Source organism: Microcaecilia unicolor, chromosome 4 (genome assembly GCF_901765095.1).
Source record: "Microcaecilia unicolor chromosome 4, aMicUni1.1, whole genome shotgun sequence".
In the NCBI taxonomy this organism is placed as follows: domain Eukaryota; kingdom Metazoa; phylum Chordata; class Amphibia; order Gymnophiona; family Siphonopidae; genus Microcaecilia; species Microcaecilia unicolor.
In genome coordinates, this window is record NC_044034.1 from 64,944,159 (window position 1) to 64,971,099 (window position 26,941).

At 44.8% G+C, this 26,941-nt stretch overlaps 1 protein-coding gene across 1 annotated transcript in view; it reads right to left on the reverse strand.

Annotated features, from left to right (window-relative positions):
• Window positions 1-26,941, reverse strand: part of LATS2 (large tumor suppressor kinase 2) — a 76,239-nt gene that overhangs the window by 37,677 nt on the left and 11,621 nt on the right. Inside the window, exons 2-3 of the mRNA XM_030200299.1 lie at window positions 7,532-7,652; window positions 2,132-2,652 (exon numbers count right to left, since the gene is read on the reverse strand). Coding sequence (XP_030056159.1) covers window positions 2,132-2,470 — 339 coding nt within the window. The 5' untranslated portion in view covers window positions 2,471-2,652; window positions 7,532-7,652. The remainder of the gene's footprint in view (window positions 1-2,131; window positions 2,653-7,531; window positions 7,653-26,941) is intronic.

Here is a 26,941-nt window from a genome sequence, read left to right on the forward strand (position 1 = left end):
TCTGATATCATGGAATGATTATGTCATAACCAAACTCTGAAAGCCACATTGAGCCTGCAAATAGGTGGGAAAATGTGGGATACAAATGCAATAAATAAATAAAATAAAATAAATCCATTACACCTGGGGGAACTCTGCACAACTGCGCATGCACAGAATTCTCTGCCTGCACAGAATTATGCATAGGAACTAAGCAGGCTGTAGCAACTTGTTTGAAGTTTTGCTGCTATAGATAAGATAGTTCAGTCAAACAATTATCCCATCCTCCAGCAGACACAAAACACAAGCAGTTCTCTTCTCCCCTCCGGTCCCCATGCATAACCCTCTCCCTCAGTTTGTGCGTAGAATTCCTCCAACATAAAAATCCATGCTTTTATATGCAGAATTTTTACAATGTTCTTGCTCGGAATTCCCCCAGGAATAATCAGTCCACATAGCATCAGAGATGGAGGAAATCAGTCAAAATAAGTATTCTAGAAAGATGCAACAGTGACAGTTCAATGACGACTTCAGATGTTATGGCCATTCCTAAGCAGTAGGCTAGTGGTCAGAGCAGTGGACTGTAGAGAAAGGGACCCAAGGTCCATATCTCACTCTAGCTAGTATCTATATATAGGAGATACCTGCAGGCTTGAGGGCGATTGAAGTGGTGTACAGTTAGGTATAGTAGATTTTTTTTGGTGTTGAAGTACTTACAATTCAAAATAAGGGTGTTAAGGTGGGATTTGTACCTGGGACCTTTTATGTGAAGTCCACTGCAGTGCCCCCTAGGCTGCCTCACTGCTCTACTGGGATGTCTGTGTGGCCAGTCTACTAAGAATGCTAGCTCCCAGACATCCCAATGACTTTTGTTTTTGGACATTTTTCCCTAGGACTTTTTTTTTTCCCCCAAAATGGAACCTAAAGAAAGAAAGACACACTAAACACAAAAACATCTAGAAAATAGCAGTTTTTGAACCAAAAAGTGAGACTTTTTCTGGTTCAAAAATCGCTATGCTCTCCACTCGATTTTTAGACATTTGAACTTCATGTCGAAAATGCCCTTCTATATGTATTCTCATAAGAAGAATTTCATAAAAAGCTAAGTTTTCAACTTATCTAGCTGATTATAGGGAAAGGGAAATGGGACTTGATACACCGCCTTTCTGTGGTATTTTGCAACTACATTCAAAGCGGTTTACATATACTTATTTTGTACCTGGGGCAATGGAGGGTTAAGTGACTTGCCCACAGTCACAAGGAGCTGCTTTGTTTATCTTACAAATGCCTATTTTTATTTTTGTAATCCACATAAGACTATTCTGGTAGCTTGCGGAATATAAGTTTCATTTGTATTGTATCACCAGGAACCACAGTGGGATTTAAACTGGGCTTCCTTGGTTCTCATCCTGTTGCTCTAACCATCAGGCTACCATTATTTTAAGGCTCATTTTTTTTTTCCTGGATCTGTAAGGAGTGTCCGTGTCCCTCATCCATCATCAGACAGTGCTGGTGACCCTTGCTGACACTGTTAAAGGTGCATGTCAGATCTCACCCTCCTTTCAATACTGGGCTATAATACATGAAAAAATGTGTGTGTGTGGGGGGGGGGGGGGGGAGAGGGAAGACGGGGATGAGGCCACAGATGTTTGCTCATTAAAATAATGTTAATTTTAATATGCTTTATAAAAATAGGGTGGGCTGCGTGGACACTCCAGTCTGTTTAAAAAATAATAAAGAATATAATACCTTTTAACATGCTTTGTAGGCGTGTCAGACTATACAGCAGTATTGGAGAGCCACTGCTCACTTTATGGAGCGAATACTTGGGCAGGTTATCATGATAAGTCCATTAGGTTTTTGCTGGAGGAAATGAAAGCTATTGAATTAAAGGGAAAGGAACAAAGGTATCTTTTGCCACAGCATATATGGTGTGGAACCCCCCCCCCCCCCACACACACACATTTTTCAATAGGAAAAGGTAGGGGGTGTCATCCACTTGCATCCTCTCTCTGCACTCACTCTCTTCACCCTGTAGTGGGTTCTTGTCTGCTTTACTTTGAATTCTATCTACAAATACTCAGTGATTTCTATGTAAGCAGCACTAGGTTAGAGGTATGCCTCAAAATGAAAACATAAAAGTAAAACATACCTGATCACATCCAGCATTCACCAATTCCTGGAGCATTTGCTTGTTTACTTCTGTAGATGCTGAAATCCCTGACTCATTAGCAAAAGGCAACAAGGAATATCGTATTTCTCTCAGGGCTTTTTGGTAGGGTCCAAACTTGGCTGTCGGTCTCAGCTGCTGCTGCCCAGCAGCATCTTTCCCTCCTACAATTTTAGGATGAATCCCACTGTCACTTCCTGCTCCCTCAGGTAACCCTTGTCCTGAAGGTTTTGAAGGCTGTTTTAACCCTTGTCGAATCTCCTGAAGCCTCTGTCGGCTGTTTCCAGGGTAAACTGTTGCAGGGAAAGTCTTTGGCCTCATTATCAATCCAGTTTTCTGTCAGCATAAATACATTAAGGGGAATATTGCAGATAAAAGGGTTGTTTCAGTTGCTTTTCAGCATAGTCGCACACACAGACTTCCTTTTATTTCACTTCATAATCTTGATCAGTTCCAAAGAGTGCAACAAATCTGCAGCTCCTCATTTTAAATAATGTTTGCACCTGAAACACAATAAAAGTCACTGTACAAAGCAACATAGTAGTTTCTTGGCAGATCAAGACCTCTTGGGTCACCCATCCACTGTGCCACTGCACACCCTTCTCTTGTCTTTTTCCCCACCTTATTCATACCCTTTTTTCTTCTTGAAAGTACACCAAGTTCCTTAAGCCTCTCTGTGCAGGCCCTGGACCAATCTGGCAGACCTTAGAACTGCCGCCTGCATCTTTTCAACCTTGCCAGAAAAATTCACCCAAATAGAAACCACATACTATAAATATAAATGTAAATATATAATGTACTGGGAATTATCAGTTTAAGAACCATGTAGAATTGTCCAACGGTTCAAAGAGCTATAACTAATGAGTGAACCTCGGTTTCAGGCAATCATTTATTCAGCTCAATACATATTTAAAATCCCAATCAGGATGTCAATGTAAGTGTTCTTGCATCCTTTTTAATGACATTGGTGCCCTATTAAAGGCAAACAAGCAAGATAGAATGTGCTAAACGGTATACTAATGGAGGGAAAAACTACCCAGATAGGTGTATTCCTGTTAATGTTTTGTGACAATAGAGCATGAAAATACTAAGAAATAGCTCTGAGATGTTACTATGGAGGTTTTTTCAGACTAATGAGGAATCTGTATCGTATCTCTAACAAAAGTATCTTTTGAGATCTATGGCAGTCTGTGATTCACAAAGTTGGGTATAAGTGATTACAGAATTTCTGAAGTCTTTTTTTCCTCCATTAGTATACTGTTTAGCACATTCTATCTTGCTTGTTTGTGTTTAGTATTTTACTGAGGAGCAAGAATCAGCAGTTTGTTTAAATATTGCCCTATTAAAGGGCAATATTTCCTATTGGTCATGTCTCCTTATGTATCTGAGAATAGTCAACCTTTACATTTCTTTGTTCATATATTGCCCTCACAATATAAACGGATACACAAATAATAAAACTACCACCATTTATACCAAGACAATAACTCAATAGTTAAAGATGCAAGAGCAATATATCCCCTTCTGGTGCTCACTCTGCTTATGCACCCGAGTACTGTTAGCTTTATCATACTGACTGGCAACTTTCTATTTTAGGTCCCTTTCCTGTTTGGTCATTACTTGCTCTCCTGATATTCATGGGGAAATTCTGCATAAAGACCAGGAGGCAGAGACCACTTGCCCGATTTCCCTCCCGCCACCTCATGGCACACTTCCCAAGTTTGCTTTCTTCACCTTCTCCCCCACTCCATAGCCCTGACTGGCACATGGAGGAGAAACAAGACTGAATGCAGCCTTCCTCCTCTACTGCTGCCTAGGGCAGATAGCAAAATCTGGAATGAGAGTTTGTATGATGTCCCACGTGGTTCATACTTAGCAGTTAAGAGTCGGGGTGGCAGAGAAAGAGGATGCAACCCACGTGCAGGGGTGAAATTGAGCCAGACAGAAAAAGCTGGAGGGCCTGGGAACAGAGAGAATCCAGGCCTTTATAAGCAGAAAATTCTACAATTATGCATGCATATTATATTACAAATAAATGTTGTGGTATACCTATAAAATTGCATTAAAATGTATATAATTCCAAGGTACTACAGCAGAAAGACTGAAAATATGCCAGGCACCATGGTAGCTACAGTGACTGACAGTCAGAACTAGTCACCCTATTTCTTTGAAGGTGTGAATAAACATGTGATAACGGTGAGCCGGTTGATATAGTGTATCTGGATTTTCAGAAAGCTTTTGACGAAGTGAGAGACTCCTGAGAAAATTAAAAAGGCACGGGATAGGAAGCAATGTCTTTCTGTGGATTAGGAATTGCTTATTAGACAGAAAACAGAGGGTAGGATTAAATGGCCATTTTTCTCAATGTAGGAGGGTTAATAGTGGAGTGCTGCAGGGATCTGTACTGGGACCAGTGCTATTTAACATATTTATAAATGATCTGAAAAATGGGATGAGTGAGGTGATTAAATTTGCAGATGACAAAACTATTCAAAGTTGTCAAAATACATGCAGATTGTGAAAAATTACAGGAAGTGCAGGAAGACCTTAGGAAACCGGAAGACTGGGCATCCAAATGGCAGATGAAATTTAATGGGGATGAATGCAAAGTGATACACACATTGGGAAGAATAATCCGAATCATAGTTACTTAATGCTAAGGTCCACATTAGGAGTCAGCACTCAAGAAAAAGATCTAGGTGTCATTGTAGACAGCCAAAGACATACCGCAGGCCGTAACATCATAAATAGCATCTGTCAAGTAGGCCAATCCTGCTTCCAGCTGGGCGTTATGGCACAAGTCTTGTGTTACGGACTATTGATGACACTTCAGGCATGCTCTTGCCACAAACAAGCTGAACAGTGTCACTTGAAGACCCAAAGAGGCCACTTCAAAGGCTTGCTTCAGTGAGCCTTCTAGCTTCCTATCTTTTAGATCTTTTAGGATAATGCCCCATCAATCCCTTTTTTAGTCACTGCTGTAACAAGGGAGTCTCTACACTGGGAAGTTGTAATTTCTCTTTCTCCTTCAGAACCAACGGGTAGATGTAAGCCATGGCTTGTGATACTCTCAGTCCCACATCCGGTGAGACCAATTCTGCTGTTATCAGGTCCTGAATGTCAGGATGCATTGGGAAGAACTTAGGACCTCTAAAGCCCCCTCAAGATCTTTCAACAATGGCTTCTTTGTATAGACCGAGGCCACATCAGATAAGGAGGGAGAAGCAGAGAGCCTCATCTGCCCATTCCTGAAGGTCTAAATGATATCTTTTAAGAGCCAGAGGGGCAGCGGGGCAAGAAACTGAAGCACCCTGCAGCAACTCTGACTGTCCCTGCTTCAGTAAATAAGCCTGGTTTAAGAGCAATATAAATCCAGAGAAAAGGATCTTGATGCAGCTGAATACTCTGTCAGGCCCTGAGGTTGTAAAATGGCGCCTGTGTTCTCTGCATGATCAGAGGTTGTTCCTCACTGCCAGTTGGCCGCCAACAAAATGGCTCCCATTTTTACAATCTACTCTATCAAGCTGCACAACAGCCCTGCCGGAGTCCAAAGTCTCCGGAATATTCGGATGCTGCGCCAAATCCGAAGATGTGCTGCCACTGACCGTTTCCCCCCATGTCCCGCGGGATTTGTGGCTTGCACACACTGCAATGCCCCGATGCCAGTTGGTGAGTCCCACAGCACAATGCAGTCCCAAGCGATGAGTCAGGATCCCTCCCCTGCACCAAGTAGAACTTGCAGCCCTCCAAGTGGTTCTGAGTCAAACTTTAATCGGACTTACCACTGCCGGCTGCTCCCCCACAAGCTCACTGTCTTCACAAGTCTTACCACAGAACAGAAAGAATCAGGACCAATACAGATCCACAAGAAATAAGGAAGAGGTGACGGGAGGGAAGAAGTAAATTTGAGGGGCACCAGAAACAGGGATCTGAGAACCTCCAGGTATGACTGCAGACTTAAGACACCCGGCAAAGCTCAAAATTGGGGACCAGTTGACTAACTGGACCAGGAGCAAATCACTCAGAACCAGAGGCTGAAAAGTATGTCCATCCACTGCTGGAGATGGAAGATACTGAGGAGCTGAACTGAATGCCCAGACAGATATGTGAAAATATCTGAAAATAACGCATGACCTATCAAACTTGCGGAAATCACTAAAAACCAACTTGTTCAAAAAGGCATACCCCAATGATCCAACTTAAATGCCTGGACCCTGCAACACAACTAAACTAATACTCGAAATGGACATAACTTAACTCTTCCTCCTTGATTCCCTTATGTGTCTGTCACACATTAACCTCACCCAATATCACTATGTATTTGTCATACTGGAATTGGCGATCGCCATCACGGTACTATGTAAGTCACATTGAGCCTGCAAATAGGTGGGAAAATGTGGGATACAAATAAATAAATAAATGTCTCAGTTTTCAGTTCTCTATCTCCACTGGCTGGTTGACGAACACAACTATCCCACAAGTTCTAGAATAGTGGAAAGCTAGGAAGTGAAAAGGTGGGTAAATAAATAAAACTATAAAACTACAGTATATAAACAACATGAAATGTCAGTAGCAAGATTCTCAAATGCAGAGGGCAACAGATTAGCAATGTAAAACAAAAAATGATCCATAAGAGTATTTGGAAACAGGATATCCCATTTGAGCCCCTGAAAACAAAAGCGGGCTAAGTTCACTTTGTTATTATGGGACATATTGGCTCTCTTAGTTGTGAGGTATACATTTCAGTAACAAGAACAAGCCATGCCTGAATCAGCCTTGATCTCTATGTATGTAGGTATGAACATGGCTCAATTTTACTGCTGTCTTTAGGCCTTAGAGAAGATTTTCAAACTAGTCCTCAGGGCACACCCAGCCAGTTGGGGTTTTCAGGCTATCCCCATTGAATTCAATAGGAACTGCCTGAAAACCCCGACTGCCTGGGTGTGCCCTGAGGACTGAGTTGAAAACCCTGGCCTTAGAGATTATGGAATCGGTGCATAGCTGAAATAATGCAAAAAGTGGACATGGACCACTTTTGCTCTAAAGGGCTCATTTGGAGGCAGATGTCAAAAGCTTATCTGAAAGGTATGCAAAACTGCATTTTATTCTGAGGTGAAACTACATCACAGAACATTGTAAGAAAAAGAACTGGACTTCAATATATTATCCTACAAGACACAGAATGTAACTGGTACAAGATAAGAGCGTATTTAAGGAGAAAGCATGTAGGACTCTTTTGTGCATCTATACTGCACTGCATACATCTTGTAGCACTTGGAAATAAAAAGTACTCAGGCACTGAAGGCAACTAAGATAGATATGCAATCTTAAGAGCAGGCTTGACAAACATTGGTTGGAGATGATACACAAAACAGAACCTACCTGGAGGAAGAGGGATGAACCACATGGCACCTGAGGTGTCGTAGTCTTATTTTCTTTGATTCTCTGTGCATGAGTTGTGACTTCTGGTTCATCGTATATATTTCCGTAGATAGTGAAGCATCTAAAGGATGAGAAATTGGTCTATGAAAAGCCTCCCATTAGTGGCCCTATCAGGAAGCAAGGATTTCCACAATATTAAGCACAGACTCTTCAGTAGTACACTCCATAATGGTAACACCCTGTGCAACAGCCTCACTTTCAGGATTTTCTATAACAAAGCAGTATGGATAGAAGGAAGACAATTGAAATGTAAATGGATAGAAGAAAATTAAAACATCCTGCCTCTGCCCAGAGAAAACTCAATGAAATTCTAAATTGTGCGAACAAGTTATACAAATCTTGAAAACAAGCAGCACCACTAACCCGAAATGATGAATGAAACATGTTGACTCTTATTCACTGGAACTTACTCTGTCTTGCCCAATTTCTTTTGCTTCTTCCTTCCCCCCACCCAACACTGCTAAGCTAACAGCCAGTCAACCACACACACACACTCACCAAGACAGAGTGAAGTGATAACGAGGAGCACAATAGCTAGGTGGGCCTCTGGATTGATCTGTTAGGACTAACGGAAAGAAAAATCAGGTAAGAAACAATTTTCCCTTCTATGTCATCCTGCAGATCAATCCAGAGACATGTGGGATGTAACAAAGCAGTCCTCAAGAACCGAGGGAGGGGGGACACAACGTTATTCAATTATCTCACTAGTTACTCCCATCTCTAGATCATTTATAAATATGTTAAAAAGCAGCGTTCCAAGCACAGACCCCTGGGGAACCCCGCTCTCAAATAACTGCGACCAAAATTGGGGAAAAAAAACCCGGACAATTCAAAGTAATTTTTCACATTGTGAGTGCTCGTGTTCACACACAGACTGGCAGTGCTTATTTGGATGCTGCTTTGTAGGACTGTGTGGAGTCACTTCCTTAATGATTCAACGTTGATTGACTGTCAAACATCAATGTGTTAGATCTATATTGGTCTAACTCCCTTTCTTTGGTTTTTTTTTGTTGTTCTGTTTTGGTGTGCTTGGGGGACTCTGCTGCTCTTACTCTAGAATGAGGAAAACACAACCAAGTTCATGAAGGCTGTTTGAATGGTTCAAATTTAAGACACACAGCAGACAGATCTATTATGTAGCTGGTTGCACGGCCACAGAAAATGGCAGGCAAATGCCATCTGGCACAACATTGCTGCAGTATGTCTATGCATGCCCACAATCCACTGCATAAGCAGCTGCACACTGTAATCCAGATAAAGCCATATATAACCTTCTAAGGGGAATCTTATTCCATGTTCATAGAGATTAACGCCTCTGTTTACAAAGGCGCACTAGAGGCGCGTTAGCGTTTTTAACACGCATTAAATGCTAACACCCCTATAGGAATGTATTGGCACGCTAGCGTTTAACGCGCCTTAACTTTAAAGGTGCATTAAAAACACTAACGTGCCTTAGTAAACATATCCCTAAATGTTAATTTAAGAAAAGTAGCTTTTAGACTGGGCCTTAAATTTAATGAAAACTGGTAATTTATTTCACAGGGCTGGAGACAGCCCAGAAAAAAAAACAAAAAAAACAAACATTGTCCCTGGTTGAAGCTAAACACTCTTGAGAAATGTGATGAATAACCATTCTATTATCTACTTGGCTTATATGAAACTGCCAAAGAAACTAAATATGAAGGAGATAAATAATAAAAAGACATGTGTGCAACCACTAAACCACTAAAATCAATGATATCTTAATGGCAACCAATGATCTTTTATCAACAAAGGTGTAACGTGGTCTTTGCAAACTGCTCTACCCTCAATGTGAAAAAAAATGTTTTTAAAACATTAGAAATATGTTCACTCTTTAGATAGGACTAACTTTTTAGGAGGGAAAATTTCTATTTTTCATGACATTTCTAGATGGACAAGTTAGGAGGCGACATTTCCTCATGTATTGTTCGAACCTTTTGGCACGTGGCGCTACATTTCAACTACACTATCTCCATGTTTAATTTCCTTAAATAATATGAAATATGTTTTCTTTTAAACGTCCCAGTTACAATTCTTAGAGAGGAAGGGACTGTGCCTTCTCAATCTCTCCAGTGTGTTGTATATCTTTATATCAGGACAAATAGATTAATAGTGCTGGTCTTACACCATTCTTGTATTTATCTTCTTCTAGAATTCCTTCACTTGGACTCTCCCTGTGGTTGGCTATTAAGCACAGTTAATATTGCCTTAAGCGAATGCTACATACCTGTAGAAGGTATTCTCCGAGGACAGCAGGCTGATTGTTCTCACTGATGGGTGACGTCCACGGCAGCCCCTCCAATCGGAATCTTCACTAGCAAAGTCCTTTGCTAGCCCTCGCGCGGCCGTCTTCCCGCCCGAAACCGGCTCGAGCCGGCCAGTCCAGTATGTAGCAAGACAATACTCTTAAGGGAAGACACAACTCCAAAGGGGAGGCGGGCGGGTTTGTGAGAACAATCAGCCTGCTGTCCTCGGAGAATACCTTCTACAGGTATGTAGCATTCGCTTTCTCCGAGGACAAGCAGGCTGCTTGTTCTCACTGATGGGGTATCCCTAGCCCCCAGGCTCACTCAAAACAACAATCATGGTCAATTGGGCCCCGCAACGGCGAGGACATAACTGAGATTGACCTAAAAAATACCAACTAACTGAGAGTGTAGCCTGGAACAGAACAAACAGGGCCCTCGGGGGGTGGAGTTGGATCCTAAAGCCCAAACAGGTTCTGAAGAACTGACTGCCCGAACCGACTGTCGCGTCGGGTATCCTGCTGCAGGCAGTAATGGGATGTGAATGTGTGGACAGAAGCCCACGTCGCAGCTTTGCAAATTTCTTCAATGGAGGCTGACTTCAAGTGGGCTACCGACGCAGCCATGGCTCTAACATTATGAGCCGTGACATGACCCTCAAGAGCCAGCCCCGCCTGGGCGTAAGTGAAGGAAATGCAATCTGCTAGCCAATTGGATATGGTGCGTTTCCCTACAGCCACTCCCCTCCTATTGGGATCAAAAGAAACAAACAATTGGGCGGACTGTCTGTGGGGCTGTGTCCGCTCCAAGTAGAAGGCCAATGCTCTCTTGCAGTCCAAAGTGTGCAGCTGACGTTCAGCAGGGCAGGAATGAGGACGGGGAAAGAATGTTGGCAAGACAATTGACTGGTTCAGATGGAACTCCGACACGACCTTTGGCAAGAACTTAGGGTGAGTGCGGAGGACTACTCTGTTATGATGAAATTTGGTGTAAGGGGCCTGGGCTACCAGGGCCTGAAGCTCACTGACTCTACGAGCTGAAGTAACTGCCACCAAGAAAATGACCTTCCAGGTCAAGTACTTCGGATGGCAGGAATTCAGTGGCTCAAAAGGAGGTTTCATCAGCTGGGTGAGAACGACATTGAGATCCCATGACACTGTAGGAGGCTTGACAGGGGGCTTTGACAAAAGCAAACCTCTCATGAAGCGAACAACTAAAGGCTGTCCTGAGATCGGCTTACCTTCCACATGGTAATGGTATGCACTGATTGCACTAAGATGAACTCTTACAGAGTTGGTCTTGAGACCAGACTCAGACAAGTGCAGAAGGTATTCAAGCAGGGTCTGTGTAGGACAAGAGCGAGGATCTAGGGCCTTGCTGTCACACCAGACGGCAAACCTCCGCCAATGAAAGAAGTAACTTCTCTTAGTGGAGTCTTTCCTGGAAGCAAGCAAGATGCGGGAGACACCCTCTGGCAGACCCAAAGAGGCAAAATCTACGCCCTCAACATCCAGGCCGTGAGAGCCAGAGACTGGAGGTTGGGATGCAGAAGAGCCCCTTCGTCCTGCGTGATGAGGGTCGGAAAACACTCCAATCTCCACGGTTCTTCGGAGGATAACTCCAGAAGAAGAGGGAACCAGATCTGACGCGGCCAAAAAGGAGCAATCAGGATCATGGTGCCTCGGTCTTGCTTGAGTTTCAACAAAGTCTTCCCCACCAGAGGAATGGGAGGATAAGCATACAGCAGACCCTCCCCCCAGTCCAGGAGGAAGGCATCCGATGCCAGTCTGCCGTGGGCCTGAAGCCTGGAACAGAACTGAGGGACTTTGTGGTTCACTCGAGATGCGAAGAGATCCACCAAGGGGGTGCCCCACGCTTGGAAGATCTGGCGCACCACTTTGGAATTGAGCGACCACTCGTGAGGTTGCATAATCCTGCTCAGTCTGTCGGCCAGACTGTTGTTTACGCCTGCCAGATATGTGGCTTGGAGCACCATGCCGTTCCGGCGAGCCCAGGTCCACATGCTGACGGCTTCCTGACACAGGGGGCGAGATCCGGTGCCCCCCTGCTTGTTTACATAATACATGGCAACCTGGTTGTCTGTCTGAATTTGGATAATTTGGTGGGACAGCCGATCTCTGAAAGCCTTCAGAGCGTTCCAGATCGCTCGTAACTCCAGAAGATTGATCTGTAGATCGCGTTCTTGGAGGGACCAGCTTCCTTGGGTGTGAAGCCCATCGACATGAGCTCCCCATCCCAGGAGAGACGCATCCGTGGTCAGCACTTTTTGTGGCTGAGGAATTTGGAAGGGACGTCCCAGAGTCAAATTGGTCCAAATCGTCCACCAATACAGGGATTCGAGAAAACTCGTGGACAGGTGGATCACGTCCTCTAGTCCCCCAGCGGCCTGATACCACTGGGAGGCTAGGGTCCATTGAGCAGATCTCATGTGAAGGCGGGCCATGGGAGTCACATGAACTGTGGAGGCCATGTGGCCCAGCAATCTCAACATCTGCCGAGCTGTGATCTGCTGGGACGCCCGCACCCGGGAGACGAGGGACAACAAGTTGTTGGCTCTCGTCTCTGGGAGATAGGCGCGAGCCGTCCGAGAATCCAGCAGGGCTCCTATGAATTCGAGGTTCTGCACTGGAAGAAGATGGGACTTTGGGTAATTTATCACAAACCCCAGTAGCTCCAGAAGGCGAATAGTCATCTGCATGGACTGCAGGGCTCCTGCCTCGGATGTGTTCTTCACCAGCCAATCGTCGAGATATGGGAACACGTGCACTCCCAGCCTGCGAAGTGCCGCTGCTACCACAGCTAGGCACTTTGTGAACACCCTGGGCGCAGAGGCGAGCCCAAAGGGTAGCACACAGTACTGGAAGTGGCGGGTGCCCAACTGAAATCGCAGATACTGTCTGTGAGCTGGCAGTATCGGGATGTGTGTATAGGCATCCTTCAAGTCCAGAGAGCATAGCCAATCGTTTTGCTGAATCATGGGGAGAAGGGTGCCCAGGGAAAGCATCCTGAACTTTTCTTTTACGAGATATTTGTTCAGGGCCCTTAGGTCTAGGATGGGACGCATCCCCCCTGTTTTCTTTTCCACAAGGAAGTACCTGGAATAGAATCCCAGCCCTTCTTGCCCGGATGGCACGGGCTCGACCGCATTGGCGCTGAGAAGGGCGGAGAGTTCCTCTGCAAGTACCCTCTTGTGCTGGAAGCTGTAAGACTGAGCTCCCGGTGGACAATTTGGAGGGTTTGATGCCAAATTGAGGGTGTATCCTTGCCGGACTATTTGCAGAACCCACTGATCGGAGGTTATGAGAGGCCACCTTTGGTGAAAAGCTTTCAACCTCCCCCCGACTGGCAGGTCGCCCGGCACGGACACTTGGATGTCGGCTATGCTCTGCTGGAGCCAGTCAAAAGCTCGCCCCTTGCTTTTGCTGGGGAGCCGCGGGGCCTTGCTGAGTCGCACGCTGCTGACGAGAGCGAGCGCGCTGGGGCTTAGCCTGGGCCGCAGGCTGTCGGGAAGGAGGATTGTACCTACGCCTGCCAGAAGAGTAGGGAACAGTCTTCCTTCCCCCGAAAAATCGTCTACCTGTAGAGGTAGAAGCTGAAGGCTGCCGGCGGGCGAATTTGTCGAATGCGGTATCCCGCTGGTGGAGAGACTCTACCACCTGTTCGACTTTTTCGCCAAAAATGTTGTCCGCACGGCAAGGCGAGTCCGCAATCCGCTGCTGGATTCTATTCTCCAGGTCGGCGGCGCGCAGCCACGAGAGCCTGCGCATCACCACACCTTGAGCAGCGGCCCTGGACGCAAAATCAAAAGTGTCATAAACTCCTCTGGCCAGGAATTTTCTACACGCCTTCAGCTGCCTGACCACCTCCTGAAAAGGCTTGGCTTGCTCAGGGGGAAGAGCATCAACCAAGCCCGCCAACTGCCGCACATTGTTCCGCATGTGCATGCTCGTGTAGAGCTGGTAAGACTGGATCTTGGACACGAGCATAGAGGAATGGTAGGCCTTCCTCCCAAAGGAGTCTAAGGTTCTAGCGTCCTTGCCCGGGGGCGCCGAAGCATGTTCCCTAGAACTCTTAGCCTTCTTTAGGGCCAAATCCACAACTCCAGAGTCGTGAGGCAACTGAGTGCGCATCAGCTCTGGGTCCCCATGGATCCGGTACTGGGACTCGATCTTCCTGGGAATGTGGGGATTACTTAATGGCTTGGTCCAGTTCGCAAGCAATGTCTTTTTCAGGACATGGTGCAAGGGAACAGTGGACGCTTCCTTAGGTGGAGAAGGATAGTCCAGGAGCTCAAACATTTCAGCCCTGGGCTCGTCCTCCACAACCACCGGGAAGGGGATGGCCGTAGACATCTCCCGGACAAAGGAAGCAAAAGACAGACTCTCGGGAGGAGAAAGCTGTCTTTCAGGAGAGGGAGTGGGATCAGAAGGAAGACCCTCAGACTCCTCGTCAGAGAAATATCGAGGATCTTCCTCTTCCTCCCACGAGGCCTCACCCTCGGTGTCAGACACAAGTTCACGAACCTGTGTCTGCAACCTCGCCCTGCTCGACTCAGTGGAGCCACGTCCACGATGGGGGCGTCGAGAGGTAGACTCCCTCGCCCGCATCGGCGAAGCTCCCTCCGCCGACGTAGTCGGGGAGCCTTCCTGGGAGGTGGCCGCGGTCGGCACCGCACGCGGTACCGACGTCGGGGACCTCAACCTGGGCGATGGGCCAGCCGGCGCCACGCTCGACGGTACCGGAGGCGCAAGCACCGCCGGTACCGGAGGGGTAGGGCGCAACAGCTCTCCCAGAATCTCTGGGAGAACGGCCCGGAGGCTCTCGTTTAGAGCGGCTGTAGAGAAAGGCTGTGAGGTCGATGCAGGCGTCGACGTCAGTACCTGTTCCGGGCGTGGAGGCTGTACGGGCTGTCCAGAGCGGAGCGCATCGACACCTCCTGAACAGAGGGTGAGCGGTCCTCTCGGTGCCGATGCCTGCTGGGTGCCGAATCCCTCGGCGACCCAGAGCTCTCGGTGCCGACATGGAGAGGAGACCGGTGTCGATGCTTCTTCGATTTCTTCCGAAGCATGTCACCGGAGCTCCCCGGCACCGACGAGGAGGACGTCGAATCCATCCGTCGCTTCCTCGGGGCCGAGACTGAAGAAGGTCGATCTCGGGGGGGCTGTACCGCAGGAGCCCTCAGGGTAGGGGGAGACCCACCCGAGGGCTCACCGCCACCAGCAGGGGAATGGACAGCCCTCACCTGCACTCCACCCGATGCACCACCGTCCGACGACATCAGCAGACGAGGTCCTGGTACCACCGACGTCGATGCAGCTATCCGATGTCTCGGCGCCGATGCAGAGGCCCGATGCCTCGATGCACTCGATGCAGGGGCGGCCGAGGAAGATGGTCTGGACGCTGATGACGTCGATGCACTCGAAGATCCCGGTGCCGATGCCGACGAAGAGCCCGAGAACAACACGTTCCACTGGGCTAGTCTCGCTACCTGAGTCCGCCTTTGAAGAAGGGAACACAGACTACAGTTCTGAGGGCGGTGCTCGGCCCCCAGACACTGAAGACACGACGAGTGTCGGTCAGTGAGCGAGATAACCCGGGCGCACTGGGTGCACTTCTTGAAGCCGCTGGAAGGCTTCGATGTCATGGGCGGAAAAATCACGCCGGCGAAATCAAAAGCCGAAATGGCGAAAATTGAAGCACCAAAAATTTAGAGGGAGAAAAAATCTCGACCGAGGCCGAAAAGAGGCCTACCCCGACGACGAAAGAAAACTTACCGGGGCAAAAAGCTGGAAGTACGGGGAGGATTGACACGAAACCCGGTCGGAGGGTTTCCGGAGCACTTCCCGACTAGCAAAGCTTTCCCGAAGGAAAAAAACACGCTCAAACAGAATTTGGACGCGCGAGGTCGACTTTCCGGGGCTCGACACGGGGAAAACACGACCGTACCGAGTGCGGACAAAAGAAGACTGGCCGGCTCGAGCCGGTTTCGGGCGGGAAGACGGCCGCGCATGCGCGGTGCGCGCGGGCGCGCGAGGGCTAGCAAAGGACTTTGCTAGTGAAGATTCCGATTGGAGGGGCTGCCGTGGACGTCACCCATCAGTGAGAACAAGCAGCCTGCTTGTCCTCGGAGAATGTTGTTTACGGTATTTCTTTTTCCTTCTATTACATTCTGTGTTGTAATTTCCACAAAGATTTTCTTTGCAATTATTTCAAAATGCAAATAAAAAAAAAAAAGCAAATAAAAGAAGACCCATCTTTTTGAAAAAATGTATGGAAAGAGCCAAAACACAGAGTCCACACTCACTGTTCTTCAATACACCATACATCCACTTCTAATCTCTCATCCCCCGTAATCTCATATCACTCATACATTTACTCACAGGAATATGTACACCATACATCATAGTGCCTTAATTCTGCCCTTTAAGCTTCCCACTGTCTCCTTCCAATGTTTCAATGTTTATGTCCCATTGTTATATTCCTAACGATAGTGGGGATGGGACGACTTTCCTATGAAGAGAGGCTGAGAAGGCTAGGGCTTTTCAGCTTGGAGAAGAGACGGCTGAGGGGAGATATGATAGAAGTGTATAAAATAATGAGTGGAATGGATCGGGTGGATGTGAAGCGACTGTTCACGCTATCCAAAAATACTAGGACTAGAGGGCATGAGTTGAAGCTACAGTGTGGTAAATTTAAAACGAATCGGAGAAAATTTTTCTTCACCCAACGTGTAATTAGACTCTGGAATTCGTTGCCGGAGAACGTGGTACGGGCGGTTAGCTTGACGGAGTTTAAAAAGGGGTTAGATAGATTCCTAAAGGACAAGTCCATAGACCGCTATTAAATGGACTTGGAAAAATTCCGCATTTTTAGGTATAACTTGTCTGGAATGTTTTTACGTTTGGGGAGCGTGCCAGGTGCCCTTGACCTGGATTGGCCACTGTCGGTGACAGGATGCTGGGCTAGATGGACCTTTGGTCTTTCCCAGTATGGCACTACTTATGTACTTATGATTGTCTCACATAACTCTGCACAATGTAATCCATAACCAAGTTGTAACATATTGTATTTCCATTATTCATATCTTATTGTAAGCCACACTGAGCCCGCAAAAAGGTGGGAAAATGTGGGATACAAATGCAATAAAATAAATAAATAAATAAATGTTCTGTAAAAGTCAATTGATAATCTACAGTCATCCCCAAACATTTAAAAGAAGCCACCAATGCAAGTCTTATCTGCTAAAAGAGGCTGAAGACTTGGACGATAATTACATCCAGTAACCCAACATGCAACTGACTTAGTAGTATTCAAAACTATTTCATGTTCCTTTAACCAATCTAAAAAAAAAAAAGACTGTAGTGGCTCTAAATCCATTATCTGAAGAGAATATCTTTGCGACCATTAAAATATCATCTGCAAACATACAAGAACTAAATTACCAGCTTCTTGAATTAGCACAGCCAAAGGACTCAAGAATATTAAATAAAACTGGAGATGAGGCATAGCCTTGAGGGACTCCATATAAAAGCTGCTTCACTTCTGACAATGTACCTCCAATTTTAACCCTAAATGATCATTCCAACAAAAACTAAACAAACCAAGCCAAACCTTACCCTCCAATTCCAATTGATCTTAATCTTGTAATCAGTTGATAACTAACCAAATCAAATGCTGAGGCCAGATCCAAGCTTACAAGCAGTAAATAACCACTAAGATACTATGAATTTCACTAAAAACATGAAGCCAATTCTGTTTCCATACTACGATCCTTACGAAAACCCGCCTGCCTTGGAGGCAAAATGTTTGTAGATTTTCAATATATACTGCTAATTGATGTAATATTACTGTCAATTTTTGCTAAAAAGCAGAGATTAGATAGAGGTCTATAACTTTGATGCTGCTATAGCAGTGGTTTCTGTTTCAATATTGGTTTCACAACAGTTTGCTTCCAACAATCAGGAACTATCCCAGTACTCAAACTCTGCACAATGTATATGTCAAAGCTAGTAATCCATGTTTTGATATTATACCCACTTTGAGGGCAATGGATCTAATATGCATATCTTGTTTCTTTTGAAAAAGCTGTTCGAGGGTATTTGAAAATTAACCCACTGATTTTCCTAAAACCTGATCTTGAGTCCCCCTATCTTCAGTACTATCAAAAGACTTTCACAAATTAAAGAATTTAGAAAAGAACTACTTAGCCAAATCATTTGCGGAAGGCATCAGCTGAAACAAATTATTCCTTTCACCATTAACAAGGGTGGAAAAAAAGAATGTTTTTGTCAGTACTTTAGTTTTACCAATAAGGAGTAGGAGACCTACATTTTTTCTACAGTCAAATATAAACCATCATACCAAGGCTTTGATTTAAATCAAGCACATTTAGACTGCAATGTAGCAATACTATCCAAAGACTCTGTTAAAACCTCATACCACGAAGGTAACAAAAGAGAGGGAACAAAGTACAAACTAAAGTCCAAACAAAAAAACAGCACCACGGGCCTTTAAAAATGGAACACACAGTTCTTTAATGAATGAACCTTGACAAAAAGACCCAGCACGGGCCGTGTTTTGGTGACTAGCACCTGCGTCAGGGGTCTACATAGAATACAAAACACAGAATTAATATATTTTTTAAAAAATTATAACATATAATGAATAAAACCAAAGATTAATATTTAGACTCATCAAGCATACATATAAAAGCCTATATAAACACCTAAAGCATTTAATATTTTAACATTCTCATATATTATTATTCATTAAAGAACTGTGTTCCATTTTTAAAGGCCCGTGGTGCTGTTTTTTTGTTTAAAACCTCATACCATAACACCGCTTGCTCAGACAGAGCTAACTGTGCAAACTTTTTTGGAACATTCACAGAGGACATACCTTCTCAGGGTCAACAGACTGGACTGAGTGAGAGGAATAATAGGGATCTGAAAAACCAGGACAGACCCTTTCACAGTATAATTGAAACACTGCAAAGTGAGCTATCCAAGAAAATATTTGCGATTCAAACGCTAATAATTCATGTTCTCTATCTAAAGTTGATATTACTTAGTCTAATGTATGACCTGCTATATGAGTGGGAACTTTAATCCACTGGGTCAAGCCTAAATCTGCCAAAATAAAGAATGAAAATAAATAATGTATTCAAGAGATTGAACATCTTTCATATAGAAATTACAATTTCCCAGAATGACCAGATTTGGATATTGAACCACTAGATCAGCCATCGTTTGACATATATATTCCAAATGAAAGCGAATAGTCCTGAAGGGCAACAAATAATTGCCATGTAAATGGGAGTTTTAAATAATAACTGACAGTACTTCCTTATATAATAGGCTCAAAGAAGGAAGTTACATAATAGACAACTCCAATTACTATTCCCCTGCCTTTTCTTAATGAGCATGATAAATCACTTCATAAAAGTCTGTGGCAAGCATTGATACAAATAGGGTTCCTCCCCTGCTCTTAACCAAGTCTCAGTGAAACAATCAAGGGTTTAATCTCTTCCAGTAAACAAGATAAAGCACCAGTTTTATTCCCAACTGACCGATAATTCAACAAAAGACATTGCACCAAAGAGCCCTTAACAATATTATCAATTAAAGAGAAAGAACGCAAACATCTTCTTCTAGGTATGGGCAGAGCCACGAGAAAACCTCTTCTTCCCCAAATAAGCAACACTATATTCTCAGCCATGAACTTTTCTAATTGCATGTTAAAAAGTACAATTCTATGAACAAAACAGCTCACCAAATAAAAAACCTTCGTCTTAAACCTACCTCCTCAAAATAACATCCAGACCTTATCAAAATGTTATGTTATCAAAGATTTATCTCTCACCAACTCTCTACATATGGATTCAAGATGCGTTACAATCTATATAACAGTAAGAAACAGGTAACAAAACATCAGGAATTACATAAAGATAAAAAGAAAACATAATTCATTACAAACAAATATTTAAAACCCTGCAGGCTTAGAGAACAATATGTTTTCAAAGCTTTGCGAAACATAATTCCCCATTAAACGTATTTCACATGGACGATTATTCCAATAGCGAACAGCTAAAAAGCAAAATGATTGAAAGTACACGGCCTTAAATGAAATGTTTTTCATTGAAAGGAAACCTAACAGTAAATAATTACATCTTCTAGAAATCATCTTTGAATTCAGCACATTTATCAGCTGAGACCCACTTTCTGGGCACAAACCATTGCAAAGCACCTTGAAAACAACCTGAGGTTTCACAGGTAGCCAATGCATTGTTTCCAATAAAGGACTCACATCATCCAGCCAAGTTTTCCAAAATATTAACCTAGTGGCTAAATTCTGTCTCATCTGAATCCTGGAAAGTTTCTTAGATGAAAGGTACAAATATCATGAGTTACCATAATCCAGTAATGACAGAATTGTTAATTGAACAATAATTCTAAAATGATCTTCTAAAAAGATCTTAATAAATGTAACTGCTTTAATTTAAAATAAACTTTTCTAATCCAATTATTAATATGTGGTTCCACCATCATAGATGAGTCCTGGATCATTCCCAGAATTTTGGAAGTCTTTTCTACATTAAACTGAGAACCATTGTTACCCACAATTGTCTGGGGAATCTTAGTTAAATCCATCAAGAACCATAAAGTCTTGGTCTCATCAGTACTAAGCTTTAATTTAGCCCTAATGGACCAGTGTTTTATCCTTTTTATACAACCACTGATCTTGGATGAAACAGAATCCACAACATAGCTGGGAAAGAGAAAGAAAATATTGTCTGCATAGGACAGCATAAGCTGATCAGATGTTAATAAAAGTTTATCAAGGGAACTCATATAAGTTGTACAAAAGTGGAGAAATTGGAGAACCTTGAGGAATACCATAAGGAGGTTCCCAGGGTAATGAGTAACAGCCGTCCTTTAGAACTAAATACTGCCTATTCTTAAAAAAAAAAAAAGATTCAAACCAAACACTAATTCTGATACATTAATAACATTGATAATATTATACAATTAGGGACTCAATAGAGCTGCTGGAGCACTCGTATTGTCAATCACTAAATAGCCCCAGTCTTATTGAATACAAAATATCTTTATTAAACACGTGTGCTTCAAAACCTGCTCACGTGTATTTAAAACCTTTATTCACAAACAATATTCTCTTATATCTTTCATGCTCATTCACACCTTATAGTACCTGCATAGAAAATCTATAACAAGAAGGATTTATATATACATGACTTTCTTGAATATCATTACACACTGTGTCAAAGTTCATGATATCTCGTCTCTCAAAGAGGCATCACAGAATTAGAAATAAGAAACCTTTGCATATGTCCATTCACTCTGCTCTTCCGGTTTCCGGTTTCACATGAAGTTTCATGAAAGTTCAAGACAAACCCCAACACACTTCTCTGGGGGGTAAACAACTCCACTTGCAATAGATTTCAGGCACTACATTAGCGGGATGAGACTTTTCAATCTCATAACTGCTGTTACTCTAGTCCTTAAGCAAGCATCGGCTCCTCGCATTTCGTTCTCTTCATCAGGAGGAACCACCATATCCCTTTAACCAATTCTGTTTGGCAGCGTGCCAACAAAGGACTTTCTCAGGCCGGGACCCAACTGCCGTGGCTCTGAACCAGGCTGGTTTCTGCTTCAGAAAGGCAGGAAGTCAGCTGTGGGCTCAAAGGCCCAGCACTGTGGGGAAGTGAGACCACCTCCCCCTCTACCCACCACATTTTCAAAAGAGGTCACAAGTACAGTGGACATCATCCTAGCACCTTTACTGGCTCTGGGCATTGCCACAGTAGGTCTTGGGTGCTCTGTAGGAAAGGCGTCATGGAGAGGATTTGTGGACCCAGGTCGCTGGGACCCCAAGTATGCAGAGACCTGTGATGTGGAGGAGGCATCCTTGAAGGCCCCCATAAATCCACAGACAACTGTGAATCTGGCACTTTGTGCACTGCCTCTTTCAGAGTACTGATCAGCAGTTCAACAGAAAGGTTGGAGGCCAGAAGAAAGGCATCTGCTTTGCATGCAGAAGGCCCTCTGGACTGACTCCATCCTGTTTATAAACTTTTTGAAGCTGCAGCCTCCAGAATGGTACACAATATTCTAAATGAGGTCTCACCAGAGTCTTATGGAGGAGCATCATCACCTCCTTTTTCCTACTGGGCATTGCTCTCCCTATGCACCCACGCATCCTTCTAGCTTTCACTGTCACTTTTTCTACCTGTCTGGCCACCTTAAGATCAACACATACAATCATACCCAAGTCCCACTCTTCTTTCATGCACAAAAGTTCTTCACCCACTAAACTGTACTATTCCCTCAGGTTTTTGCAGCCCAAATGCATGACACTGCATTTAAATCTGTCAAATTCCAGACCATCCTCTAGCCTCACCAAGTCCTTCCTCATGTTATCCACACCATCAGGGGTGACTATCCTATTGTAGATTTTGGTATCATCCACAAACATGCAAACCTTACCAGACAGACCTTCAGCAATATCGCCTACAAAAATGTTAAAAAGAACTTGCCCAAGAACCAAACCTTGTGGTACACCACAGGTTACATCCTTTTCCTCAGAATGAGCTCCATTTACCACTACTCTGTCGCCTTCCACTCAACCAGTTCTTAACCCAATTAGTCAGTTTAAAGCTGATACCGAGGGGGGTCACGTGATGGCAGGAGCCTAGACGGACGTCTCGAGGCTGCTCTCCTCCTCATCGCTTATAAATCAGCTGATTTAATGTGCTCAAACCCCCGATCTGGTCCCTCAAAACATCGTCCAGTACAAGGTAGCGTGGGCTGCATCGATTGAGCAATAAAGGAGAAAGATCAGAAGCTGCTTTCAGGGTATGCCGGCAAAGACCCCGCGTACTCAGAAAGGGCGCGGAACCCCCCACGTGGCTAAGATGGCGTCTGGAAAGGAGAAGGAGAGGCGACCCAGAGTCAGGATCTGCCGGTGGTAGCCATACAAGACGCAGCGATACAAGAGATAATGAAGCACATGGCAGCAGTTCTGGATGACAAGCTGTCGGCGCTGCATGTCTTTATGGACGAGATGAAAGAAAGCATGGCGGCACAAAGCACCCGCATACAACTGGCAGAGGAACGAATATCACAGCAAGAGGATCTGATGAATAATGTGAGTTCTCAAATGTCTGCTCTGGAGAAGAGGTGTAAACTGCTGGAAGAGCGGGTAGAAGATCATGAGAACCGGAGCAGGCGGAATAATATCAGGCTGGTGGGAATACCGGAATCGGTCAAAGATAAAGAGCTCTGGGACTTGGTAGAAGTCTGGCTGCCGAAAGAGCTTGGGATTGAGTCAGAAGGGCAACGTCTCAAAGCAGAGCGGGTGCATCGGATCGGAGCGCTTAAAGAACATAGCAGTAAGTCACGCCCGGTAATTGCTCGTATTCTCAACTATGCTGAGAAAGCCCAGCTGATGGAAAAGTATCGCCAGAAGAGAACCCTGACTTATCAGGGGACAGGAGTGCTGATGTTTCAAGATTTCTCGCCGCGGGTGTCAGAGCTAAGAAAACGAGTGTCTCCGTACTGCTCTCAGCTCTACAACAAAGGGATCCGGTTCTCGCTGCAGTACCCAGCAAAGGTGAGAGTGCTGCATGAAGGTCGTGTTCTATTCATGGAGCAGCCAGAAGAATTGCGCTCATTTCTGGAGCGGTTGCAGTGATAGAGTGCAATGTTAGAGTGGTTGAAGGGAGCCGGCTTGAAAACACCTTTGATGACACGTGGAGAGCCGCCGGAGACATTATGCCAGGCAGGCTAGGATTTATTTCTTGTTATTTTTGACGTGCAGGGGATTGCAAGCAGCAGAACCATTAAAGATTGATTACTGTAAACAACAAGGAGTGGAGCCCGGGCATTCTTAAACGGGAGACATTGTTGATTTGGAAGGAGAGGCTGTTTGTGGTTTTTTTTTTTTTTTTTTTCTTCCCAGCTTTATTTGGATGCCAGCTAGAAGACTGAAGACTCAGTGGGGAAGTTGTGAGTTGCCTGGGGACGATTTGTAATTTAAAGAGGTTTGTTGCAGTGAAGCCTGTGTTCTTTTTTTATAGGCTGCACGAGGTAGAGAGAGAGAAAATAAAGGAACACAATGGACTATAGTTTGAACAAGTTTGGAGGGGTACTGTTATTTGTATAATTTGCCTCTGATGGGATCGTTTTACTTTTCTGCTGTCGTATTGGGGGAGTTGAAGGGAAAATGTTGAAACGGGTGGGGGTGTTTAAGAAAGGGAAATGCAGCGCTCAGGCAAGCTGAGGGTCCTTTTCGGGGGGGGGGGGGGGGGGGGAAGGGAGGGGAGTAGCTTTCTCTTAGGGGAGGGTTGTAACACTGGTTGTTCTAAAGGGGAGGGTGGGAAGGGACTTGAGGGTGAGGGCACAGGTAGGGGGGAAGGGGGATGGGAGGGGAGAAGTGGGAGGAAAGAGCTATTTGACTGGATGGAGTGAATGGTACACAGAGTGTGGATGTAGCAAACGAAGGGAGGGACAGGGATGGGAAAGAGAGGGAGGGGAGGGGGAGGGGCTGGGGTGGGGGGAAGGCTCCTGGAGAAATAAGGAATACTGTTACATGGAGGAGATTGGTACCGAGGCAACACCTGGAAAGGGAGGGGGTGGTGAGCTGGGACATCACCCCTTGTTCTCGGACATAAGGCTGCATATCGCCTTTCGATCTGACAGATGGGTAGTTTGAGAATAGGATCATTAAATGTTGATGGTATTCACTCACCGGTTAAGCGGACTAAAATTTTGGCATACTGTAATAAAATGAAAGTTGATGTGATGTTTTTACAGGAGACTCATCTCTCACAACAAGAACATCGGAAGTTACAAAAAGGGTGGGTTGGAGAGATAGTGTCATCTTCCTTTAATAACAGACAAAGGGGGGTGGTTATATTATTCCATAGAAGGCACCATGTTAGCATGCATAAATTAGTACAAGACCCAGAGGGTCGGTTTGTCATATGGTGGGGAGAGGTTGCAGGGCAGAGGGTGGCCTTATGCTCCATATATGCGCCAAATGTATATTCCCACTCTTTCTTTTCTGGTCTTTTAGCTCATTTGGTATCAGTTAGTGGGTACAAATTGGTGCTGGGGGGAGATTTTAATATTACTGCAGACCCCTTGATAGATTGCAAGCCAGCAAAGCCGCGGCCTCCAGCATGGAAAGATAAAGGGATTAACTTTCTAGTACAAGAGCTAGGGCTCCTGGATATCTGGCGGATCTTACATCCAGAATCATATGACTATACTTTTTTTTCTCAGGTACATGGGGTATATGCACGGCTCGATTATTTACTAGTTGATGCAACCCTTATGTCGAAAGTGCAGGCGGCAGATATAGTGGACGGGGCAGTGTCGGATCATTGTTTGATTTGGGCAGACATCCAGTGGCACCAAGGCAGTGCATCAAGGATGTGGCGTATGAATCCAACGTTGTATTTGGAGCCTGAGTTTCGTAGTTTTTTGTTGAAGATGTGGGACAATTATCTAAAGGAAAATGACCCGGAATCAGTAGACCCTATAACTTATTGGGAAGCGGGGAAGGCCGTGATGCGGGGGCATATTATCGCCTATGGGGCAAAATTAAACAGGGAGCGTAATAGTAGATTAATTGCCTTATCGAGCCATCTGCAACAGTTGAGGGGGAGGCATGTACGGCAGAGGGAAGACGAGATAAAAAAGGAATATTTGGACACTCGCCGGCAAATTAATGATATTTTGAATGCGCGGGCGGCTCAGGATATCAGCTTGTATAAATTTAATTTGTATAGATGGGGGAATAAGGCGGGGAGATTGATGTCGACCCTGGTAAAAGGCAGAGGGGCCAAAAAAATCATAATGAAGGTGAGATCTCCTGGAGGGCAGGTAGTGGCCACATCTGAGGGCATCCAGGAAGAGTTTGTCAAATTCTATCAGGCACTGTATAATGCAGGAGAGACAGATCGGACCCAGCGGGAATTATTTTTTCAGAATCTTCCTTTACCGCAGTTATCGCAGGAGCAGAGAGATCAGTTAAATGCGCCGGTGAAGGGAGAGGAAGTACTTCAGGCAGTGAAACGCCTTAAGTTGGCTAAGGCCCCCGGTCCGGACGGCCTAGGGCCTGAATTTTATAAGATATTAGGTGCCAACGTAGGACCCCCTTTTCAAGAATTATGTCATCATCTCTGCACAACTGGGGAGGCGGGCGGCAGACTTACACATGCACACATAGTGGTACTCCCTAAGCCTGGGCGAGATGAGGAATTGCTGGGTTCCTACAGGCCCATATCGCTCCTTAATCAAGACATAAAGCTTTTTGCCAATATTATGGCAAATAGGTTGGGGAGGGTCTTACCTGGCCTGGTTCACTCGGATCAGGCGGGATTCGTGCCAGGCCGATATGCATCTTCCAATATTATGAGAGCCTTGACAGTGTTGCAGAAAGGGGGGGGCAAACCCGGAGATGCGATCATTACAAGTTTGGACGCGGAAAAAGCATTTGATAAGATCTTGTGGGACTATCTATTTTGGGTGTTACCGCAATTTGGTATCATGGGAGCTTTCTTAGGAGGAATCCGCGCTTTATATAGCCATCCCACAGCTCAGATATTAATAAATGGAGCATTGTCATCTGTCTTTTCCTTAAAGCGGGGCACACGGCAAGGGTGCCCACTCTCCCCGATGCTATTTGTGCTGTCCTTAGAACCCTTTGCTATCAAAATTCGACAGACGGACAAAGTTCAGGGAATTAAAATGGGATCCCAAGAATTTAAAATTAATCTGTTTGCAGATGACATGCTTATATATCTAGATAGAGCATCCGTGACTGTTCCTATTCTTATAGACTTAATTGTCCAATTTGGGTCTTTCTCTGGTCTATGTATTAATTTTGATAAGTCTGAGGCTTTGCCGGTGTCCTCCCCTTGTGCGTGTAGGCAGCTCCACACGTTTCCCTTAGCTTGGTCAACCGGAACTTTAAAATATTTAGGAGTGTATTTGCACGCGGATATGAGAGTGGTATATCGTCGCAATATACAGGA